At 39.7% G+C, this 25,654-nt stretch overlaps 1 protein-coding gene and 1 non-coding gene across 2 annotated transcripts in view; one reads left to right on the top strand and one right to left on the bottom strand.

Annotated features, from left to right (window-relative positions):
- The first annotated feature begins 3,356 nt into the window (after window positions 1-3,356).
- The window catches only part of LOC102124610 (protein FAM169BP), a 40,116-nt gene continuing 17,818 nt past the window's right edge, over window positions 3,357-25,654 (top strand). The window contains exon 1 of the mRNA XM_073998440.1: window positions 3,357-3,447. Coding sequence (XP_073854541.1) covers window positions 3,357-3,447 — 91 coding nt within the window. The remainder of the gene's footprint in view (window positions 3,448-25,654) is intronic.
- LOC102124196 (mitochondrial import receptor subunit TOM20 homolog) lies at window positions 9,785-10,385 on the bottom strand. Its single transcript, XR_006699430.3, has one exon. It is a non-coding gene; the product is annotated as a mitochondrial import receptor subunit TOM20 homolog (transcript).

Genomic DNA, 25,654 nt, shown 5'->3' with positions numbered 1-25,654 from the left:
ACAGCCTCTTTAACTTGACAAAATCTTTTCAGAGTTCATCCACTGTAGCATGCATCAGTACTTCATTCTTTTTTGGGGGGTGAATAATAGTCCATTGTATGGATATACCACATTTCATTTATCCATTTTTCAGTTGATGGACATTTGAATTGTATCCACTTTTTGACTATGATTAATAATACTTCTATAAGCATTTGTATGTAAGTTTTTGTGAGATACATATTTTCAGTTCTCTTGAGTATATATCTAGGAGTGGAATTGCTGGTCATGTGGTAACTCTACGTTTCATATATTGAGGAATTGTCCAACTACTTTCCCCAGCAGCCACACCATTCTGTACTCTCAACAGCAGTGTCTGAGGGTTTCAGTCACTCCATATCCTCACCAGCACTTGTTATTGTCTTTTTAATGTTCTCCATCCTAGTAGGTGTGAAGTAGAATCTCACTGTAGTTTTAATTTGCATTTCCATGATGGCTAAGGATGGTGAGCATCTTTTCATGTGCTGATTGGCCATCTATAGATCCCCTTTGGGAAAATGTTTATGAAGATCCTTGGCCCACTTTTTAATTGGGCTATTTGACTTTTTACTATTGGGTTGTGAGAGTTTTTCATATGCAGAGTCTCATATGCAGAGTTTTTCATATGCGTAATCCTTATCACATATATGATTCGCAGTTATTTTTTTCCCATTCTATGAGTTGTCTTTTTTAGGTCTCGTTTTAATTGACTCCGTAGATATTATTTTGAAAAGGTTTTTCTTCCAGCACATTAGAGATGGCCTGAGATTCAGCAAGTGAGCATGACGTACCCAGTGTGGTGCTTGGCATCTTGGTTTGCGTTGCTGTCCCAGCTCTGGTGCCGCAGGTGGGCCAGGTGCCACTTAATGATTGACTGTTCTGAATGCTATGAAGAATGTGAATGGCTCCTTAAATAATTTTTTCAGAACAAGAGTTGTTACTTCCTTCATTTGTCATCTCTTCTTCTAAGTTTAAATGAGAAAACCCCCACATTTTCTGAAAATGTGGCCTATATTATGAACAGAAAGAAACTTGGGTGTTATTTCCACTTAATGAACCATGTTGTAAAGATCTATCCTACCCCAGCTGTACAAGGGAATATTTCCTCTCTCTGTAGAACTTTAGGTCTTGACTTTTTTTCTTTTTCTTTTAATTACATTTTGTTTCCTAGCCAGCTTTTCTTCACAAATTACCAAAAAAACCCCCACAAGATTTCTTAATGTTTTTCCTGTTAACTTAATTAGTGGTCCTGATGAGGGATGTGAACTGGAACTTAGTTTTGTGTTTTCAGAAACATTTCTGAGTCAAAAATCACATGTCACATGTTTTCCTCCCCCGTAATGAAATTGGACAAATTAAGTACATTTTCTTTCTCCTCCTTTTTCTCCTGCCAGTTTTTGATTGGATATTTCCCTTCTGCCAGATGCAATCTGCTTTTGTCTTCTGGCTTTCTTCTGAACTTTTTGGTTTTATAAGTTGAAAAATATAACCTCCCCCACGACACCAATCTGGTTTTGTGACTAGCTAGTTATTCTTAATGTCTGAACTTGATTTGGCTGCCGCTGTCTGAGATACAAAATGTGATGGCTTCTCAGAGCCAAGCTAGTGTGGTTTTCACTAATCTTTTTCTCATTTAAGATTTAACTCCAGATGAAGGTGAAATATTTTACATTCTGGCCAATTCATAAGTTTATTGGCACTGAACACTTCTTGCCATTTGCCGCAAGCTGCCTTATTTTTATTACCAGAGCATTTGAAAAACATGCATGTATTTTAGAGACCACATGAAGGATCTTATCCCTTGACTGGAGGGGGAAACCAAGACTCAAAGAGGTTGTGAGTTGCTGAAGATCTCCCAGCAAATCCAGGGTAACAACCCACAAACCACAAACGATGAGGATGATAATCCAAGGGTCAAGTATTAAATATAAAATGAAGTATTAACATTTGTATTATCCTCTTTCCCCAAATCTCATTTCTAATGGATGAAGATGAAGAAGGAAATCGCTGGCTGGACTGGAAAGCCCCAGTCTGTTGTTTTGTGCCTGCCTCTGACAGATCCCTTGTCCAGCTGTCTCAAGTCCTCTTTGAAATGAGGCAGGGAAATCAATAAATGTAATCACCCTCTTTGAGCCTCAATTTCCCCACCTATGAACCAGGACCTCCCCAGCGAGGTGGTGAGAATCAAATGGGAGCATGTGGGTGGATGTCATGGACCAGTTAGTGGCCTTGTTGATCTAGAGGTAATGCATAGGATGAAGTGACAAATACACACACGCAGAGGCTGTCACCTAGCAGTGTTGCAGAGTAAATTCCAATACAACAGTATTGTCACTTCGTAAATAGCTGATTGGTTTCACCTCGTGCCACATTTTAGCAGTTGCTCGTGACTGTCTGAAGGGCTGCGTTAAGGAGGCTTCTGAGACCGTGTCCACGCTTAGCTGGACAGATAGGTCTGCTATGAATCCAGGGGTGGGAGACCTTGGTTTCTACCACCTATTTGCCATCCATGGGCTACACAAATGCACAGCATTTTAATAGGCAGGAGTGTGAAGTCATTTTGACTTGCGAAGAGGAAAGCTTCTATCTGTGTGGACCTGACTTTGACCACAATACAATTTCCTTACTTGTGATAACTTTGCTACAGGCAAGAGATGGTTCAATTTTACAGCCTTAGAAGGGGTGTGCCCCGAGTCCCTGTAATTCTCTGGGATTAGGACGCCAGTGTGTGCTCCAAATCGGTCACAAGCCGTTGAAACTCACTTGCTTTTGGTGTAGCAATTGATCTCCCACATTATTTACCCTCCTTCTGACGGCCAGAATTCCGGGGCCTGCTGTCATGAAAATGGCAGATTGGGTTTATTTCAGGACACATCCAGCGAGTCAGTTGAAATGGGTTGCCCAGTCCCCCAGTGTTAAATTCCTGTTTTGTTACAATGTGATGGATTGTGTTTTGTCATCTCACATTCCTGGTCCGTGGTCTTGAGGACCCAGGGGCCGCCCCTGGTGTTGTTCTCTGCTCCTGGAGGCCGCAGGGTGTGAAAGGTCAGTGGTGTGGAAGCCTCTGTGAGATGCCATGATTCACGTTTTGGATCTTTGAGCACAAAATGAATCTTCGATGGAGGAGCTCACACCTGGCCCCAATGTGTGGGTCACGTCCAAGCACAGAATTTATTGCATATGATTTTCCTCTCTTGTCTCACGTGATTATTGTTGCTCTTTTCTTTCTTTCTTTTTTTTTTCCCCCAAAGGTTCAGTCATTTGGGGAAAGGATTGTGCTTTTCATTCTAAACGTCATTATTTTTGGAAGACTGGAGAGAAATTTGGATGATGATGACATGTTTTTTCTACCTCACTCTGTGAAGGAACAAGCTAAAATCCTGTGGAGACGTGGAGCGGCTGTTGGGTTTTACACAACCAAGATGAAAGGTGAGGGATGCACGGCCACCACTTCAGGCTGGACTGAGGGGGGCTCTCTAGGGGTCTGCCTGGTCTGGAGGGTTCCCTCAGCACCAGCTATGTGGAGAGAATCTTTTCTTGTGGATTAAGTTGGGTGTAAATGAACCCCATGTATGGATTCCATTTCCACCACATTTCTCATCTCAGTGGCAAACATGGTCAAAAGCATGTCCCTTTAATTTCCAGGCAGTGCCATGTTCCCTCTAAAAAACACCTAATTGTAGTTAATGGTATAAAATTCGTTTCTTTCCTTCAGTGTTACTAGTTAGTTGTCAGGAAAAATACCAGTGCTAATAGCTGACATGTGGAGCAAAAGCACCTTGGATGCCAAGATTTATAGACATTACATCAGAAGAGAGGGAGTCCGGCCATGATAACAAAGTTAGGGTGAAAATCTCTGACTCGAAGGCAGTCACCAGTGATAAGTGTGGGACTAGTACCATTTTGCTGAAGGGATTTGTCTCGTCTTTTTTTTTTTTTTTTAATTTTTTGAGGCAGGGTCTTGCTTGATGTCGCTCAGGCTGGAGTACAGTGGCACGATCATGGCTCACTGCAGCCTCAACTTCCCTGGGCTCAGGTGGTCCTGCCGCCTCAGCCTCCTGGGTAGTTGGGACTCCAGCCACATCTGGCTAATTTTTGTATTTTTTGTAGAGATGGGGTTTTGCCATGTTGCCCAGGCTGGTCTCGAGCTCCTGAGTTTAAGCCATCTGCCCGCTACAGCCTCCCAAAGTGCTGGGATTGCAGGTGTGTGCCACTGCGCCTGGCCACCGGTTTTTTTCTTTAAAGTTGCTTTCTTTTTTTCATTCTTTCTTTTCTTCTCTCTCTCTTTTTTTTTTTTTTTTTTTTTTTTTGAGATGGGATCTCTTTGTCATCCAGGATGGAGTGCAGGGTCGTGATCATAACTCACTGCTGCCTCAAATTCTTGGGCTCAAGTGATCCTCCTGCCTCAGCCTCCCAAAGTGCTGGGATTACAGGCATGAACCACCATGCCTGGCCTCTTTATTTAATTTTTAAAGGCTGTCAACATCTCTCACCTAACTAATTCCAGCCCCATCATTTGGTTGTCAAAAAGTTCTCAATTTTAACAAAAATCAGTCTACTCAGTAAACTGCCATGGATGTACTATGAGTTAGATGTTTTTCTCCAGGGCTAAAGATGCTGAATTTGGTTCTGAGCCATGTTCACATTGTGTGTGTGCTTGACCTGTCCAGGATGCGATAAATTTGTGTTTCTCACTTTTTTGTTTTTTCCTCAGTGAGATACAGCAGTTTCTCATCCAGACCACTTCTTCATTTCTTGGTTAATTATTTGCAAAGTCAGTCGTAGCTTTAGCCCCTGTGGCTTTCGTCTCCTTTCCTCATGACAGCCTTTGCCCTCAGATTTTGATGCCCTTTCACTTTTTTGAATGGTCATGTTCTTTCGCCATTTAAGATAGACCAAAGGATCTAGAGAAAAATTAAAATGTAAAGGAAGCTTTTTGTAACTCCTCTTTCCTGGGAGACTCATCAGTGGTCATTTTCTACCAAATGGCTGTTTTTGAATCTGTAACCAAATCATTTGTGGTGTAGACATCCTACTAATAATAACAAAAACTGTTAACAGATTCCAGCTTGATGTGTGAAACCACAGGTAGGTGGCAGAAAGAGCTTGACCTTGGTCTTGCCTGGTCCTGCTGCTATTCCTGGAGGCAGTGATACCAAGGGTCCTGATTCTGGGGAGGGACGCAGGGGTTGTCTGCAACTGCCATGCTCTTCCCCAGGCAGATTCAGAGCCTTGGAGGAGAGGGAGGATCTAAGGATGCTGAGCTGAGGCAGGTCAGACTGGGTGCTTGAATTCTGCTTTTTCATTTCTGATGGATCCCACAAATTCAGTGAAAAGTTCCCTGAAGCTGCTTGTGAGGTCACATTATTTTCATCAATGAACTGGTTTTTGAAGTGGCAATGGACTGTTAGTTACTCGGCAATTTAGTGGGTTTAACAAGTGTCAAACGTGTGTTGTGGCTCGTGCCTGTAATCCCAGCACTTTGGGAGGCCAAGGTGGGCAGATTCCTTGAGCTCACGAGTTAGAGACCAGCCTGGGCAACATGATGAAACCCCATCTCTACTAAAAGTACAAAAACCAACTGGGCATGGTGGTGCACACCAGCTACTCAGGAGGCTGAGGTAGGAAGATCACTTGAGCCGAGATCATGCCACTGCACTCCATCCTGAGTAAAAGAGTGAGACCCTGTCTCAAAAAAAAAAAAAAAAAAAAAAAAAAAAGTGTCAAACCTGTAGAAAATAAAATAAATAAAGCAAATGTGTTTTTCAGGTGTCCATTGCCAACTTTTTTTTACTGCCTTTTTATGGATTAACATTTTTAGGGAGACAGAATGAGGGATGGAATCAATATGTGTATTACCAGCAGCAATGTCTGAGAGTTACAGTTGCACCACATCCTTGTCAGTACTTGGTATTGTCAGTCTTTTTCATTTTAGCCAGTCTATAAGGTGTGAAGTGGTGGCTGATTTTGGTTTTAATTCACATTTCACTATTTCACTAATGATGGATGATATTAAACATGTGCTTATTTGATGGTCATATAACTTGTTTGATGAAGCGTCTGTTCAAATATTTTTGCCCATTTTTAATTGTTTTTTAAATTATTGAGCTTCAAGAATCTTTAAATATTTTAGATAAAAGCTTTTTATCAGATACATGTTTTGAAAACATTTTCATTTTGATGACAGTGGTTGTCAAAGAGCAAAAGTTTTAAATGTTGATGAAGTCTAATTGATCAATTTTCACTATTATTCAGTTGAAAATATTTTCTAAAATACTTTGTGATTTCTAAGGGTTCTTTAAAAGTGAGTTTTTAATTTCCAGATATTTGGGGGCTATCTCTGATGTTTTATTTTTTGTTGATTTCTAGTTTAATTCTGCTGCAGTAAGAGAATATAGTCTGCTATATTTTAATATTCTGAAAAAGAGAGTTGTTTTATGACCTAGTGTGTGGTCTATCTTTGGGAACATTCTGTGGGGACTTAAAAGAGTATATTCTGCAGTTGTTGGGTGTAATGTTTAGAACTGTCAGGTTATGGTGATTGGTGGTGTCATTCATGTCTGCAAGGGAGCAAGAGTGGGGAGGAGACATGCTCTTTTAAACAGTTGCTATCCAGCGTCGTTTTCCTTCAGGCCAAAATACTTCTGATACAGGTTGGATATTTGTCCCCTCCAAATCTCAGGTTAAAATGTGACCCCCCATTGTTGGAGATGGAGATGGGGCCTACTGAGAGGTGTCTTGGTCATGGGGACAGATCTCTCATGAATGACTTGGCACCTTCCCTGTGATACTGAGTGAGTCTAGCTGTATTAGTTCATACTAGAGCAGATTGTTTAAAAAAGCATGGCACTTCCCATCCCTCTCTTGCTCCCTCTCTCTCCATGTGACACGGCTGCTCTCCTTTGCCTTCCACCATGAATGGAAGCTTCCTGAGGCCCCACCAGAAGCAGATGCTGGTGCCATGCTTCTAGTACAGCCTGCACAACCAGGAACCAAATAAACCTCCCTTCTTTACAAATTACCCAGCCTCAGGTATTCTTTTATAGCAGCACAAAACAGACTAATACAGCTTCCCTTAATTTTTCAATTGACTTAGCAGCGAATTATAGATGGCAGATGAATCTGAATCACCCTTTGTAAAGTCAGTTCTATTGACCACCATTATTTTTTTTCCTGAGTAAGGGTCACACTTTCCTGTTTCTTTGCATATTTAGTAATTTTTGGTTGAAAACTAGTCATTGCAGCAACTGAATTTTTTTTTTTTTTCTGAGGATTTTGAGATTTTTGTTTTAGCAGGCATTGAACTTGCCTGGATTTAAACTGCAATCACCTCCCTCCTTTGACATGTGGGTATTACAGGTCTCTCCCTTAACATGTGGAGACCACAATTCGAGATGAGATTTGGGTGAGGACACAGAGGCCTAATCCTGTGTAGTTCCATCTTTCAAGAGTGGGTATCTCTCTGGGCTCTGACTTCTTTTTTGCCGGATCCCTTGGGGTCTGCTCCACTCATATGTAGTATGCTATAAGCCAGATTTGGGAAGTTTATGCTCTGAATTTGGGTCTCACTAATTCTGTGGTTCTCATGCTGCTAGGGCTTCCTCATTAAATTTCGGCTTCTTTTCCCATCCTGAATTCTGATATTTGACACATTTAGTTGGTAAGGCTGCGATTTTTCCCACCAATGTTTTTTTTTTTTTTGTAGCCTTGCAGGTGGAATTAATCCTGTGGCTGGTAAACTGTAAACTCACAGGTTCTACCGATTTTGGTTGCAGTTTTCTGAAAGTAAATTTTCCTCTGGCTTCTTTTTTGTTTTTTTCTGAGATGGAGTCTCACTCTGTTGCGCAGGCTGGAGTGCAGTGGCACAATCCTGGCTCACTGCAAGCTCTGCCTCCCGGGCTCACGCCATTCTCCTGCCTCAGCCTCCCGAGTAGCTGGGACTACAGGCGACCGCCACCACGACTGGCTAATTTTTTGTATTTTTTTAGTAGAGACAGAGTTTCACTGTGTTAACCAGGATGGTCTCGATCTCCTGACCTCATGATCCACCCGCCTCGGTCTCCCAAAGTGCTGGGATTACAGGCGTGAGCCACTGCACCCAGCCAATTTTCCTCTGGCTTCTCTCTGCTTTTGGATGCCTTGCAGTTTCTTTAAATATTTTATTAAATTTATTTTTTTAATAGTTATTATATGTAGGGATTTGCATGACCACTTCATCTCACCAGCCTTATCTAATATTCTGTTCATGTATAGAACATAGAATTTTGTTCCTTGCCTTCCCATCTTTTCCTGTAAGTTGAGAGAGGGATCTATTTAGATGAATTAAAAAACGGTTGCTATGCATGCAGGTAAATTAAACAAAAAGTAATTTTGATAGTGATTAGGTATATTTTGTGATCTTTTGTTATTTTACACATGTAAGTTAAGAAAATTTGCCAGTGAGTACATGTGGTTTAATTGACTATAGGAAGGGTTTGTAGTTCAAAAGTTCAGAACAGTTATTGATGTTTCTTCAGCCTTGGCTCTGTCTTGGTGCCTGCCACAGCGTTATGTGGTGGTGCTGTATTGGTGTTTGAGAGATGGGCACAGCAAATGGCATGCTTCCTCACTTTTCAGTACAACAGTTTCTCTTCATAAGCTTAGATCCATATGATTCAGAATGTCTGTTAATTTAGCCTGGACTTGGCTGAAGTTTATAATTTCATTCTGTGAGGAAAACAAAATGGACAAATTCATTGCATAAATAGTATCACAGGGGCCAGGTTTTACCTACTGATATGGTTTGAATTTGTGGCCCTGCCCAAATCTCATGTCCAATTGTAACCCCCAGTGGTGGAGTGGGGGCCCAGTGGGAAGTAATTGGGTCATGGGGTGGACTTCCCTCTTGCTGTTCTCATGATGTGAATGAATTCTCAAAAGTTCTAGCTGTTTAAAAGTGTGTAGTACCTCCCCTTTCAGTCTCTCTTCCTCCTGCTCTGGCCGTGTAAGATGTGCCTGCTTCCTCTTTGCCTTTGGCCATGATTGAAAGTTTCTTGAGGTCTCCCCAGCCATGCTTCCTGTACAGCCTGTAGAACCCTGAGCTACTTAAACCTTTTTTCTTATAAATTACCCAGTTTCAGGTATTTCTTTATAGCAATGTGGGAACAGACTAATACGCCTACTGAAGGGTATATGTTGTTTCTTTTCTTTCTTTCTTTCTTTTTTTTTTTGAGATGGAGTCTTGCTTTGTCACCCAGGATGGAGTGCAGTGGCACAATCTCTGCTCACTGCAACCTCTGCCTCCCAGGTTCAAGTGATTCTCCTGCCTCAGCCTCCTGAGTAGCTGGGATTACAGACACGTGCCACCACGCCAAGCTAATTTTTGTATTTTTAGTAGAGACGGGGTTTCACCATGTTGGCCAGGTTGGTCTCGAACTCCTGACCTTGTGATCCGCCCTCCTCAGCCTCCCAAAGTACTGGGATTACAGGCATGAGCCACCGCGCCTGGCAGAGTATACATTGTTTCTAAGCATTTTAGCTATACCTTTTCTGTCTACAAGTAACTTTAAATCTTATTTTTTATTTTTTAGTAACTCATAGTGTATTTATAAAATGAATAAAAAGTGTATAAAATGAATAAAAAGTGTATCTACCAAAATACACTTTTCACTGGGAAAAATAAATAAAATAGACAAATGGATCTACACAAAGTAAACATTAACTTTGGTAGATTTCAGTGTAGTTCATATTTGCCCTTATTCCCCCAGAGCTGCTCAACTACCAAAAATTTTAAATATATTTTTAACTGAGATTTTATTATGTTGACATTTGTTTCTCATTCCACATCATCTTCAGCCAAGCTCTGAGCACTTACAATTCTCTGACTAATTGTTGGGAGCTTAGTCAGAAGCATCTGGAACACTGGTGGTGGAAGAGTTTGCTGTAAGACCTGCAGTAACTGCTGTGGCTGTCCACACACAACAATTGCATTTGTGAGATGGTCTATGCCCTTCTCATGTTCACCTTGAGCTAGTAACTCTTCACCAAGCTGTATTTCTTCAAGGAAGAACTTCTGAACAGCTTCAGCATCTTTAAAGTCAGGTAACTTGGAAAGCCCAGCTCTCTCCTTGGCAAGCTTCTGTTTCTTTCTTCGTTCTCGAAGCCTGTTCTTGAAGTTGGGGTCACTTCGTCTTTTACGGTCGAAGTAGATGCAGTATCCAATAAAAAGAGCTCCGCATACACCGGCGGCGATGGCGCTGTTCCGACCCATCATCTTCTCTACGACGCTGAGTGTGGACGGTGGCGGCAGAGATGGCGAAGGAGTGGTGGGCCACGAACCCTCAGAGCGGTCGGCGCAGCTCACACCCGACGGCCGCGGGCCAGGAACTAAATCTTATTTTTAAAAGTTGTAGCGTAAAATTCATTTTTGGGAGGCTTTACAACTCTGTGAATTTTAACCCATGTATAGGTTTGAATAACCACAACCACAATGAAAGTAAACAATAGTTTCATTACCTCCCCCATACACTTCATCCCCCCTCCCCATAACCCCAGCAACCACTGGTTTGTTCTCCATCACTACAGTTTTGTCTCTTTTAGAATATCCTATATGTGAAATCAGGCGGTGTTTAGCCATTGGAGACTGACTTCTTTCACTCAGCATAGTGCCTTTGAGATTCATTCACAATAATGTGTGTATCAGTAGTTTGTGTCCAATTACTGCTGAAGAGCCCAGTCAGTTTTCAAACACGTGAGTGCCTTTATATAGAATAAATAAGATATTTTCAGGTAGACCCCTCTTTGGACACATTTTGCTAATAGAGTGGTTTGAGTTTCTCCCTTTGTTTGATGGTTCTGTAATTGTCTTTCTTACAAAATATTGACACTTCAGCCATTCACTATTTCATGTTGAAATTTTCCCTAGGTAATTAAAATTGTGAGGTTTTACTTTAACTTTTGCTTTAAAACCACCATTCCACAAAACTGTTAGCATTCAAGGGAAGAAAATACTGGACTGGGGAGTGGAGAGTAGGCCAATTTAAGGCAGAGCTAGTAAGTATTTTGGTTTTGTATAAAAATCTAAAAAGAACACCTTTGCATTTCAGATTCCTGAAAGCCCAACACAAATGATTCCTGAAAGTCCTTGAACAAATACAAGGGCAACACTTAAAAATATTAAACTAGGTGATTTGGAGCCCAGGCAAGCATGGGACCTGTGAGATGACAGTGACACTGTGGAGTGGGACTCAGCCCTGCCTGTCACCAGGGCCTTCTGTTCTCTGTCTTCCCCAGACACCAGGCCCACAAGGACCTCCTGTACTGTTGTCCCATCAAGTAGGGGCCCCCTTGCCGTCTTCCGGACTTTAATAGAAGCATAGCAAAAAATGGAGGGGCAAGAGTGCAGTGTTGTTTCAGGTACCAAGTCTGCCACCCAAAGAGAAGGGACTTGCCACTGCAAGGAACAGAGGTCTACTCCTGGAATTACAAGAAGGGAGGGCACTGGAAGAGGGCAGGGGAAGTTCGTGGGGTGCTGCCTGGCTTCTAAGGCCGGGATGGTGACCCCACAGCTGCTAGTGGGGTGCTACTCTGCTAGTCTCTTTGCAGACCAGCTTCCTTTACTTACTGAAGTTTCTTGCTCCCTTAGAATGTTGACTTTAGTTTGCTGTGATGCCAGCCTGGCTTCTAACTGTACTGCTTTCAAGGGCCGGGATCTACTATAGTGCTAGTCCAGCTGGCTGGTGGATTGGTTTCTTGTGGATGGATCATGGGTCCACCTTTTGCTCAACTGTGGTCAAGTGGGCTGGATGCTGTGGATCAGAGACGGCTGTCTAGCCCTGTCTCTTTAACTGAGGCTATGGTGGGGCAATTTTAAAGAAGAGCTACGGGTTTGGCAGATATCCCATAATAATCCATGGAGGAATCCTGGTGGTCTCGCCTAAAAGTATTCTGGTGTCAACCTGGGCTGGAATACTCTTAGTCAAGACCACCAGGCAGCCCTTTGTTGACAACTCTAATTTTTAGAGCCCCCCAGAGGACACAGCTTTGTGCTGCTCATGTAGTGTAGGATACAGGAATTCTGGGCTCTTCCCCAGACTTACTGAATCAGAAACTCTGCAGTGGGGCCCAGCAGTCTGTGTTAACAAGCCCTGCAGGTGATTCTCATGTACTCTAAAGTGTGAGAACCACTGACCTAAGGCACACATTCTCAGCAAGGAGGTATTGCCCCCAATGAGACAGTGATTTGTTCTTGGGGAGCAAAAAAATCCTAGATATTTACAGTGATTTGTGGCTTTTCAAAGATCAACATTATTTAACAAAGTCTTATTTTTTATTAGTATTTGATTAAAAATGTCTTAAAAGGCTACTTGAATTGGCCATAATGAAAAATGTTTAAGAAACACTGATCTAGGGTATATAACTCGAACTGGGCTTTCCACCTGTGGAGTAGGCACGAGTTCAGCATTCCTAGGTAATGACCAAGCTCAACTGTTTTGCTAAATGACTGTAGCCATTTATATTCTCACCAGCAGAAGGTTGAAGGCTTTGTTGCTCCTTATCTTTGCCAACACTTGGTATTGTCCAGCGTTTTAGTGGTTGCTGATCTGATGGCTATGAAATGATATCTTATTTTAAAGCCTTTTTCCAATTGTTTCTAATATATAGTTGTTGTTTTTTTTTTGAGATGGAGTTTTGGTCTGTTGCCCAGGTGTGCAGTGGCGTGATCTTGGCTCACTGCAACCTCCGCCTCCCGGGTTCAAGTGATTCTCCTGCCTCAGCCTCCTGAGTAGCTGGGACTACAGGCACACGCCACCACGCCTGGCTAATTTTTTGTATTTTAGTAGAGACAGGGTTTCACCATGTTGCCCAGGCTGGTCTCAAAATCCTGAGCTCAGGCAATCTGCCTGCCTTGGCCAATATATAGATTTTTAAGTATTGATTTTGGGTTTGTCAGCCTTGCTAAAATCTCCTATTAATTCTATAATTTTTTGGTGGTTTCTTTGCTTTTTGTTCCCAATTTTTTTTATTGTAGTAAAATACACATAAAATAAAATGCATCTTACTTATTTTTAAGTGTATGGTTCAATGGTATTAAATATATTGATGATGTTGTATAACCATCACCACTATCCATCTCCAGAACGCTTTCCATATTATAAAATGGAAACTGTACCCATTAAACAATAACTTGCCGTTTCACTCTTTCTCCAGTTCTTGAAATTACCATTTTACTTTGTTTGAATCTGACGATGTTAAGTGTCTCATATAAGTGGAATCACTCAGTATTTTTCCTTCTGTGACTGGCTTATTTCACTTAGCATAATGTCCTCCAGTTTCACCTGTGTTATAGCATGTGTCAGAATGTCCTTCCTTTTTAAAACTGAATAATATTCCACTGTATGTATATGCCACATATTGCTTATTGATTCATTTGTTAGTGGACACTTGGATTGCATCCATGTTGTAGCTGTTGTGAATAATGTTGCTGTAAACTATGGGTATACAAATATCTCTTTGAGACTCTGGTTTAGGCATACACTCAAAACTGGAATTGCTGGATCATGTGGCAATTCTAGGTTTCATTTTTTGAGGAACCGCCGCACTGTTTCCCATGGTGGCTGTACCACCTTACATTCTTACCAACAGTGCACAAGGGTTGTAATTTCTCCCCATTTTTTCTAACACTTATTTTTTTATGGTAACCATCCTAATGGATGTGAAGTGGTATCTCGTAGTTTTGATTTGCATTTCCCTAAAGATTACTGAGCATGTTTTTACATGCTTATTGGCCATTTGTATATCTTCTTTGGAGAAGTATTTATTCAAATCCTTTGCTTATTTTTTGTATTGGTTGTGTGTACGTAATTAAAAAAATTTTTTTAAATTACATAATCTATACATATTTCTTTTTTGCGACAGAGTCTCACTGTTTCACCCAGGCTGGAGTGCAGTGGCGCGATCTCATTTCACTGCAAGCTCCGCCTCCTGGGTTCACGCCATTCTCCTGCCTCAGCCTCCTGAGTAGCTGGGACTACAGGCGCCTGCCACCACGCCCAGCTAATTTTTTGCATTTTTAGTAGAGATGGGGTTTCACTGTGTTAGTCAAGTTGGTCCTGATCTCCTGACCTTGTGATCCACCCGCTTTGGCCTCCCAAAGTGCTGGGATTACAGGAGTGAGCCACCACGCCTGGCCATAATCTATACATATTTCAAGACATCATGTTGTACACCAAAGACATATACAATATTTCCTGGCAATTAAAAAATATTAATTTAAGAAATACTCATATTCAAATTGTGAATTTATCTCAAATTCATATGAAGCAAAATGGTGGTTTCAAGAACTAGAGGGAGAGGGAAACAGGGAGTTACTGTTTAATGGGTACAGAGTTTCCATTTATAATATGGAAAGAGTTCTGGATATGGATGGTGATGATGGTTACATAACATTATTCATATTTAAAGTTTTTTAAATTGACAGATATATATATATTTTTTGGTGTACAACAGGATGTTTTGAAATATGTATAGATTGTGGAATGGCTAAATCAAACTAATTAATATATGTATTTTTTTTTTTTTTTTGAGACGGAGTCTCGCTCTGCCGCCCAGGCTGGAGTACAATGGCACGATCTCAGCTCACTGCAAGCTCCGCCTCCCAGGTTCATGCCATTCTCCTGCCTCAGCCTCCCGAGTAGCTGGGACTACAGGCTCCGCCACCACGCCCGGCTAGTTTTTTGTATTTTTAGTAGAGACAGGGTTTCACCGTGTTAGCCAGGATGGTCTCGATCTCCTGACCTCGTGATCCGCCCGCCTCGGCCTCCCAAAGTGTTGGGATTACAGGCGTGAGCCACCGTGCCCGGCCTAATATATGTATTACCTCACATATTTATCAGTAATTTGTAGTGAGAACACTTAAAATCTACTCTCATAACAATTTTCAAGTATACTATACGTTGTTATTAACTGTAGTCACCATGTTGTACAGTAGATTTCTTAAGTCATTCTCCTGTGTATGTGAAATTTTGTATCTTTTGACCAACATCTTCCCAGTTTTTCCCCACCTCTAGCCCTTGGTAACCACCATCCTACTCTCTGCTTCTATGAATTGGACTTTTTTAGATTCTACATGTAAATGAGATCATGCACCCATTTTTAAAATGGGTTATTTGTTTTCTTGCTATTAGGTTGTCTGCGTTCCTTATATGTTTTAGATATTGACCCTTCATCTGATGTATGCTTTGCAAATATTCTCCCGTTCTGTAGGTTGCCTTTTCATTCTGTTGATTGTTTCTTTTGTTATGCAGAAGCTTTTTAGTTTGATATAGTCCCCTTTGGGTATTTTTGCTTTTGTTGCCTATGCTTCAGGATCATATTAAAAAAAAAACCATTGTCCGGACCAATGTCATGGAGCTTTCCATGACATTATAGTAGTTTTATAGGTTTCAGCCTTACATTTAAATCTTTAATCCAGTTTGAGTTGGCTTTTGTATATGATGTGAGATAAGAGCCTAATTTCATTCTTTTGCATGTGGATATCCTGTTTTCCCAACACCATTTAGTGAAATGACTGTCCTTTTTCCAATGTGTGTTCTTGGCATCTTTGTCAAAAATCAACTGATTGTACATATGTGAGTTCATTTCTGGGCTCCCTGTTGTGTTCCATTGGTGTATCAGTCTGTTTTTATGTCAGTTCTATGCTATTTTGATTACTATAGTTTTGTATATGTTTTAAAATCACAGAGTGTGATGCCTGTGGCTTTATTCTTTCTGATTAAGATCACTTTGAGTATTTGGGTCTTTCGTGGTTCTATACAAATTTTAGGATTTTTTTTCTATATCTGTGAAAAATGTCATTGGAATTTTGAGAGAGAACGTGTTGAATCTACAGATAACTTTGGGTAGCAGGGACATTTCAACAGTATTAATTTTTCCAATCCATGAACATGGGATAATTTTCATTTATTTGTGTCTTCTTTAATTTCTTTCATCAGTGTTACAGTTTTCATTGTATAGAATTTTATCTCTTTTGTTAAATTTATTCCTAAGGTATTTTGTTTTTGTTTTTTTTTTTTTTTTAGCTATTGTAAATGAGATTGTTTCCTTAATTTCTCTTTTGGATAGTTCATTGTTAGTGTGTAAAAACACTACTGATTTTTGTATGTTGATTTTGTATACTGCAAATTTATTGAATTTGTTTATTAGTTCTAATAGTTTTTTTAACATAGTCTTTAGGATTTTTTTTATATATAAGATTGTATCAGCTGGGCACAGTGACTCATCCCTGAAATCTCAGCACTTTGGGAGGCCAAGGCCAGAGGCTCACTTGAGCCCAGGAGTTTGAGAGACCAACCTGGGTAACATAGGGAGACCCTGTCTCTACAAAAAAAATTAAAAAGTAATTAGCCAGGTATGGTGGTGTGCCTGTTGTCCCAGCTCCTTGGGAGGCTGAGGCAGGAGGATTGCTTGAGCCTGGGAGTTTTAGGCTGCAGTGAGTTATGATCATGCCAGTGCACTCCAGCCTGGTTGACAGAGTGAGACCCTGTCTCAAAAATAAAAGAGAAAGAAAGGAAAAGAAAGAAAGAAGGAAGGAAGGAAGGAAGTAAAGAAAGAAACAAAGAAAGAAAGGAAGGAAGGAAGGAAGGGAAGGAAGGAAAAGAAAAGAAGAAAGAGAAAGAGGAAGGAAGGAAGGAAAAGAAAGAAAATAAAAAAGAAAGAAAGAAAAAGAAAGAAAGAAAGACAAAGTAAAAGTTATGTCATCTGCTGCAGAGACAATTTAACTTCTTGCTTTCCAGTTTGGATGGCTTTTATTTCTTTCTCTTGCCGCATTGCTGTGGCTAGTACTTCTAGTACTATGTTGAATAGAAGTGGCAAGAGTGAATATCCTTGTTATTGATCTTAGAGGACTATCTTGCAGCTTTTCACTGTTGAATATGATGTAAGCTATGGACTTGCAGATTGTTTTTATGTTGTTGAGGCTGAATGGTTCTTTATATTTTCTAGATATTAATCCCCACTTTAGTCTGTTTGTGGTGCTATAACAAAATACCACAGATTGGGTAATTATGAGCAATAGAAATTTATTTCTCACAGTTCTAGAGGCTGAGAAGTCTAAGATCAAGATACTAGCAGGTTCAATGTATAGTGAGGACCCAAATGAGTCCTGCCATTTGCCTCCAAATGGCGTCTTGTTAATGTATCTTCCTGAGGGGATGAATGCTGTGTCCTCACATGGTGAAAGGATGGAAAGGGGAGAAAAGGGCCCCTTTCCACTCACTCCCTCCAGCCCTTTCATAGGGGTGCCAATCTCATCCATGAGGCTGAAGCCTTCAGGGCCTAATTACCCTCTAAAGGCCCTATCTCTTAATACTATCACTTTGGTGATTAAGTTTTAATATATGAATTTTGGGGGACACATTCAGACCATAACAATCTCTCTTCCTGATCCAGCATACCATGTTACATTTAGTCCTCAAGTCTCTTTAGTCTACTCTTCCAATCTGAGACCTCTTCTTGGTTTTTCCTTGTTTTTCACCATCTGGACACTTTTGAGAAGTACTGGTCAGGTGATCTATAGAATGTCCGTTAATATATACTTGCCTGATGTTTACTCATTATTTGACTGTGGGGCTTTGAATTTGGGGGAAAAGGGAAGTACCTTTCTCCTCACATCATGTCAGAGAGGTGGGGTGCGTGATATGAACATTACTACTAGTGATAACCCTGATCACAGTTAAGAGAGTGTCTGCTAGATTTCTCCACTGTAAAGTTACTCTTTTCCCTTTTTTATAATTGATATGTTACAATCTTTTTTAAAAAAATTAATCCATTGTATTTTTAAGAAATCAATTTTATTGAATATTTTTGAATAATTTTGAATAATTATTAATTGAATAATTCAATTTGTCGAATAATTTTTGCATTCCATAACATTTGCCAATTATAAGTGTATAAGTCAGTGATTTTTGGCACATTTAGAGAGTTGTGTAACCATCATCAAAATCCAGTTTTAGTACATTTCCATCACCCCTCCAAAAATACTGTCTGTTTGCTGTCAGTCTGTTTCCATCCCAGCTCCAAGCAATCACTGATCTGTTCTGTCTCTACCAACTTGCCTTTCCAGGACAGTTCACATAAATGGAATGATGAAATATGCAATCTTTTGCATCTGGTTTCTTTCTTTATTTTTTTTGAGACGGAGTCTTGCTCTGTCGCCCAGGCTGGAGTGCAGTGGCGTGATCTCGGCTCACTGCAAGCTCTGCCTCCCGGGTTCATGTCATTCTCCTGCCGCAGCCTCCCGAGTAGCTGGGACTACAGGTGCCCACCACCACGCTTGCCTAATTTTTTGTATTTTTAGTAGAGATGGGGTTTCACCATGTTAGCCAGGATGTCTTGATCTCCTGACCTCATGATCCGTCTGCCTTGGCTTCCCAAAGTGCTGAGATTACAGGCCTGAGCCACTGCACCCGGCCGCATCTGGTTTCTTTTTCATTTAGCACAGTGTGTTCTCAAGGTTCATCCAAATTGTAGCATGTGTTAATATTTTGTTCCTTTTTATTGCTGAGTAGTATTCCATTGTATGAATATCACATTTTGTTTATGCATCTATCAGTTGATGGGTTGTTTCCACTTTTAGGCTATTATGAATTACCCTGCTATAAACATTCACAAACATGTCTTTGCATAGGCATTGTTTTCATTTCTTTTGGATAGGTTCCTAAGAGTAGAATTGCTGGGTCATTGGGTAAGCTTATGTTTGACTTCTTAAGTAACTGACAAACTGTTTCACAAAGTGGCTGTACCATAATACATTTCCATCAGCAGTAGATGAGGGTTTCAATTTCTCCACATCCTTGTCAACAGTTGTTATTGTGTTTTTATTATAGCCATTCTAGTAGGCCAAAAAGTGGCATTTCACTGTGGTTGTAACTTGCATTTCCATAAGGACTTAGGGTGTGAAATATTTTTTAATTGATAAGTAGTCATTTGTGTGTTTTCTTTGAAGAAATGTCTGTTCAGATTTTCTGTCCATTTTTAATAGGGTTGTTTGTTTTCTTATTGAATTTAGAGTTCTTTATGTATTTTGAATCTAAGTCTTTTATCAGAAATGTGATTTGTAAACATTTTCTTGCAGTCTGTGGCTTGTTTTTTCATTTTCTTAGTGATGTCTTTTCTTTTTTTTTAAATTTCTATAAGTTATTGGGGAACAGGTGGTGTTTGGTTACATGACTAAGTTCTTTAGTGGTGATTTGTGAGATTTTGGTGCACCCATCACCTGGGCAGTATACACTGTACCCTATTTGTAGAATTTTATTTCTCACTCCCTTCCCTTCCTTTCCCCCTGAGTCCCCAAAGTCCATTGTGTCATTCTTATGCCTTTGCATCATCATAGCTTAGCTCCCACTTATGAATGAGAACATATGTTTGGTTTTCCATTCCTGAGTTACTTCACCTAGAATAATAGTCTCCAGTCTCATCTGGGTCGCTACGAATGTCATTAGTTCATTTCTTTTATAATGGCTGAGTAGTAGTCCATCATGTGTATGTATGTGTATGTGTGTATATATCTCTCTCTCACAGTTTCTATATTCCTTTGTTGATTGATGGGCATTTGGGTTGGTTCCCTGATTTTGTAATTGAGAATTGTGCTGCTATAAACACACATGTGGAAGTATCTTTTTTTTTTATAATGACTTCTTTTCCTCCGGGTAGATACCCAGTAGTGGGATTGCTGGATCAAATGGTAGTTCTACTTTTAGTTCTTTAAGGAATCTCCACACTGTTTTCCATAGTGGTTGTACTAGTTTACATTGCCACCAGCAGTGTAGAAGTGTTCCCTGTTCACCACAGCCACACCAACATCTACTACTTTTTGATTATGGCCATTCTTGCAGGAGTAAGGTGGTATTACATTGTGGTTTTGATTTGCATTGCCCTGATCATTAGTGATGTTGAGCATTTTTTTCATATATTTGTTGGCCATTTGTATATCTTCTTTTGAGAATTGGCTGTTCATGTCCTTAGCCCACATTTTGACGGGATTGTTTGTTTTTTTCTTGTTGATTTGTTTGAGTTCATTGTAGATTCTGGATATTAATCCTTTGTCAGATGTATAGATTGTGAAGATTTTATCTTACTCTGTGTGTTGTCTGTTTACTCTGCTGACTGTTCCTTTTGCCATGCAAAAGTTCTTTAGTTTAATTAAGTCCCAGCAATTTATCTTTGTTTGTATTGCATTTGCTTTTGGGTTCTTGATCATGAAACCCTTGCCTAAGCCAATATCTAGAGGGGTTTTTCCAATGTTATCTTCTAGAATTTTTATAGTTTTATGTCTTAGATTTAAGTTCTTGATCCATCTTGAATTGATTTTTATATAAGGTGAGAGATAAGGATCCAATTTCATTCTCCTACATGTGGCTAGCCAATTATCCCAGCACCATTTGTTGAAAAGAGTGTCCTTTCTCCACTTTATGTTTTTGTTTGCTTTGTCAAAGATCAGTTGGCTATAAGTATTTGGGTTTATTCTGGGTTCTCTATTCTATTCCATTGGTCTTTGTGCCTATTTTTATACCAGTACCATGCTGTTTTGGTGACTGTGGCCTCATTGTGTAGTTTGAAATCAGGTAATGTGATGCCTCCATATTTCTTCTTTTTGCTTAGTCTTGCTTTGGCTATGCAGGATCTTTTTGGTTCCATATGAATTTTTTCTAATTCTGCAAAGAATGATGGTGGTATTTTGATGGGAAATACATTGAATTTGTAGATTGCTTTTGGCAGTATTGTCATTTTCACAATATTGATTCTACCCATCCATGAGCATGGGATGTGTTGCCATTTGTTTGTGTCATCTATGATTTCTTTCAGCAGTGTCTTGTAGTTTTTCTTGTAGAGGTTTTTCACCTTCTTGATTAGGTGTATTCCTAAGTTTTTTTTTTTTTTTTTTTTTTTTTTTTTTTTTTTTACAGCTATTATAAAAGGGGTTGAGTTCTTAATTTGATTCTCTGCTTGGTTGCTGTTGGTGTATAGAAGAGCTAGTGATTTGTGTATATTAATTTTGTATCTAGAAGCTTTGCTGAATTCTTCCATCAGTTCTAGGAGCTTTCTAGAGGAGTCTTTAGGGTTTTCTAGGTAAACGAGTATATCATCAGCAAATAGTGACAGTTTGACTTTCTCTTTACTGATGTGGATGCCCTTTATTTCTTTCTCTTGTCTGATTGCTTGGTTAGGACTTCCAGAGTTTGGCTATGTTGAAGAGGAGTGGTGAGAGTGGGCATCCTTGTTTTGTTCCAGTTCTCAGAGGGAATGCTTTCAACTTTTCCCCATTCAATATTATGTTGGCTGTGGGTTTGACATACATGGCTTTAATTATATTGGAGTATGTCCCTTGTGTACCGATTTTGCTGAGAGTTCTAATTATAAAGTGATGCTGGATTTTGTCTAATGCTTTTTCTGCATCTATTGAGATGATCATGTGAATTTTGTTTTTAATTCTGTTTATGTGATGTATCACATTTATTGACTCGTGTATGTTAAACCATCCTACATCCCTGGTATAAAACCCACTTGATCATGGTGGATTATCTTTTTGATATGTTGTTGGATGCGGTTAGCTAGTATTTTGTTAAGGATTTTAGCATCTATGTTCATCAGGGATTCGGTCTGTAGTTTTCTTTTTTCGCTATGTCCTTTCCTGGTTTTGGTGTTAGGGTGATATTGGCTTCATAGAATGATTTAGGGAGTGTTCCCTCTTTCTCTATCTTGTGGAATAGTGTCAGTAGGATTGGTACCAATCCTTCTGTAAATGTCTGGTAGAATTCTGCTGTAAATCCATCTGGTCCTGGACTTTTTTTGTTGGTCATTTTTAAATTGCCATTTCAATCATGCTGTTTGTTATCGGTCTATTCAGGGTATTTCATTCTTCCTGATTTAAGCTAGGAGGGTTGTATCTCTCCAGGAATTTATCCATCTCTTCTAGGTTTTCTAGTTTATGCATGTAAAGGTGTTCATAGTAGCCTTGAATGTTCTTTTGTATTTCTGTGGTGTCAGTTGTAGTATCTCCCATTTAATTTCTTATTGAGCTTATTTGGATTTTCTCTCTTCTTTTCTGGGTTAATCTTGCCAATGGTCTATCAATTTTATTCATCTTTTCAAAGAACCAGCTTTTTGTTTCATTTATCTTTTGTATTTTTTGTTTGTTTGTTTCAATTTCATTTGGTTCTGCTCTGATCTTGGTTATTTCCTTTTTTCTGCTGGGTTTGGGTTTGGTTTGTTTTTGTTTCTCTAGCTCCTTGAGGTGGTGTGACCTTAGACTGTCTGTTTATGCTCTTTCAGACTTTTTGATGTAGGTGTTTAGGGCTATGAACTTTCCTCTTAGCACTGCCTTTGCTGTGTCCTGGAAGTTTTAATAGGCTGTGTCACTATTGCTGTTCAGTTTGAAGAATTTTTAAATTCCCTTTAATTTCATTTTTGACCCAGTGATCATTCAGGAGCAGGTTATTTAATTTCCATGTATATGCATGGTTTTGGAGGTTCCTTTTGGAATTGATTTCCAGTTTTATTCTACTGTGGTCTAAGAGGGTGCTTGATATCATTTCAGTTTTCTTAATTTATTGAAGCTCATTTTATGGTCTATCATGTGGTCTGTCTTGGAGAAAGTTCCATGCACTGTTGAATGGAATGTATATTCTGTGGTTGTTGGATGGAATGTTCTGTATATATCTGTTAAGTCCATTTGTTCCAGGGTATAGTTTAAATCCATTGTTTCTTTGTTGACTTTCTGTCTTGATGGCCTGTCTAGTGCTGTCAGTGGAGTATTGAAGTCCCTCACTATTATTGTGTTGCTGTCTATCTCATTTCTTAGGTTTAGTAGTAATTGTTTTATAAATTTGGGAGCTCTAGTGTTAGGTGCATATATGTTTAGGATTGTGATATTTTCCTGTTGGAAATAAAATTATCATTATTATAATGCCCCTCTTTGCCTTTTTTTAACTGCTGCTGCTTTAGTTTGTTTTGTCTGATATAAGAATACTCTTGCTCGTTTTTGCCTGTAATGTCTGTTTCTACCCCTTTATCTTTAGTTTGTGTGAGTCCTTATGTATTAAGTAAGTCTCTTGAAGACAGCAGATAGTTGGCTGATGAATTCTTATCCATTCTGCAATTCTGTATCTTTTAAGTGGACGATTTAGGCCATTTACATTCAATGTTAGTACTGAGATATGAGGTACCATTCCATTCGTCATGCTGTTTGTTGCCTGTATACCTTGGTTTTTTGTTTTTGTTTTTTTAAATTGTATTTTTGTTTTATAGGTCCTGTGAGATTTATGCTTTAAAGAGGTTCTGTTTTGATGTGTTTCCAGGATTTGTTTCAAGATTTAGAGGTCCTTTTAGCAGTTATTGTGGTGATGGCTTGGTAGTGGTGAATTCTCTCAGCATTTGATTGACTGAAAAAGACTGTATCATTCCTTCATACATTAAGGTTAGTTTCACTGGGTACAAATTTCTTGGCTAATTGTTTTGTTTGAGGAGACTGAAGATAGGGCCCTAACCCCTTCTAGCTTGTAGGGTTTCTACGGAGAAATCTGCTGTTAATCTGATAGGTTTTCTTTTATAGGTTACCTGGTGCTTTTGTCTGACAGCTTTAAAGATTCTTTCCTTTGTCTTAACTTTAGATAACCTGATGACAATGTGCCTAGGTGATGATCTTTTTGTGATGAATTTCCCAGGTGTTCTTTGTGGTTCTTGTATTTGGATGTCTAGGTCTCTAGCAAGACTGGGGAAGTTTTCCTCAATTATTTCCCCAAATATGTTTTCCAAACTTTTAGATTTGTCTCTTCCTCAGGAACACTGAATATTCTTAGGTTTGGTCATTTAACATAATCCCATATTTCTTGGAGGCTTTGTTCATATTTTCTTATTATTTTTTCTTTGTCTTGATGGATTGGGTTAATTTGAAGACCTTGTCTTTGAGCTCTGAATTTCTTTCTTCTCCTTGTTCAATTCTATTGCTGAGACTTTCCAGAGCATTTTGCATTCTATAAGTGTGTCCATTGTTTCCTGGAGTTTTGATATTTTTTTTGCTATTTCCTTGAATATCTATTTTCTGCCTTCACTTCTTGTATCGTTTTTTTGGATTTCCTTACAATGGTCTTTGTCTTTCTCTGGTGCCTCCCTGATTAGCTTAATAACTAACCTCCTAAATTCTTTTTCCGGTAAATCAGGAATTTCTTCTCTGTTTGGGTCCATTGCTGGTGAGCTAGTGTGATTTTTTGGAGGTGTTAAAGAACCTTGTTTTGTCATATTACTAGAATTGGTTTTCTGGTTCCTTCTCATTTGGGTAGCCTCTGTCAGAGGGAAGGGCTAGGGCTAAAGGTTTGTTTTGTCCCACAGGGTGTTCCCTTGATGTATTACTTTCCCCCTATTCCTATGGATGTGGCTTCCTGAGAGCTGAGCTATAGTGATTGTTATTTCTTTTCTGGATCTAGTCACCCAGCAAGTCCACCAGGCTCCAGCTGGTATTGGGGGTTGTCTGCAGAGTCCTGTGATGTGAACCATCTGTGGGTCTCTCAGTCGTGGATACCAGCACAGTATTTAGGGTGTCTCCTGGGTCCTGCAGGAGCAATCTACTTCCTTCAGGGAGCCTGTGGGTCCTCTCAGGTTTCCTGATTTATTCCTGCAATTGTTCTGGAGCAGAAATTAACAATGCAAACCTCCACATGCTGCTCTGTCTGTCCCAGTCAGAGGTGCAGTCTAGTCCTGCCTCCCGTCTGCCATGTTTCCCAGTGGTGTCTTTTGAAACAAAACATTTAAAACATTGATGAAGTTAGGTTTGTCAATTGATTGTATTTTTGGTGTTGAATCTAAGAACTCTTTGCCTAACCCAAGGTTGGGAAGATTTTTACTTTTTCCAAAAGCTTTATAGTTTTAGCTCTTACATTCATGTCTATGATCCATTTTGAATCATTTTTTGTGTGTGATGTATGGGTCCAACCTCACTTTATAAAATACCTAATACACTTAAAAATATGAATAGGCTTTATTTTTAGAACAGTTTTTAGATTTATAGAAAAATTGAACGGCAAGTACAGAGTTCCTCTGTATCCCCTTCCCCAACAGTTTCCCCTATTATTAACATACTGGGTTAGTGAGGTACATTTGTTCCAATTGACGAGCCAATATTGACATATGCATTAGTTTTCTAGGGCTTCCATAACAAAAGACCACAGACTGGGTGGCTTAAACTAGGGGTCCCCAGTCCTCAGGCCATGGACCGGTACCAGTCTATGGCCTGTTAGGAGCTGGGCTGCACAACAGGAGGTGAGTGGTGGGCGAGTGAGCGAAGTTTCATCTGTATTCACAGTCACTCCCATTGTTCACGTTACCACCTGAGCTCTGCCTCCTGTCAGATCAGTGGCAGCATCAGATTCTCATAAGAGTGCGGACCCTACTGTGAACTTCACATGTGAGGGATCTAGGTTGTGCTCTCCTTATGAGAATCTAATGCCTGATGATCTGTCACTGTCTCCCATCCCATCTGGGGGTGAAACAAGCTCAGGACTCCCACTGATTCTACATTATGGTGAGTTGTATAATTATTTCATTATATATTACACTGTAATAATATAAATAAAGTGCATAATAAATGTAATGCACTTGAATCATC

This window comes from Macaca fascicularis, chromosome 7, assembly GCF_037993035.2.
Source record: "Macaca fascicularis isolate 582-1 chromosome 7, T2T-MFA8v1.1".
Classification (NCBI taxonomy): Eukaryota; Metazoa; Chordata; class Mammalia; order Primates; family Cercopithecidae; genus Macaca; species Macaca fascicularis.
The sequence above is the reverse complement of the archived record's forward strand: the minus strand, read 5'-3'. Positions and strand labels throughout refer to the sequence as shown.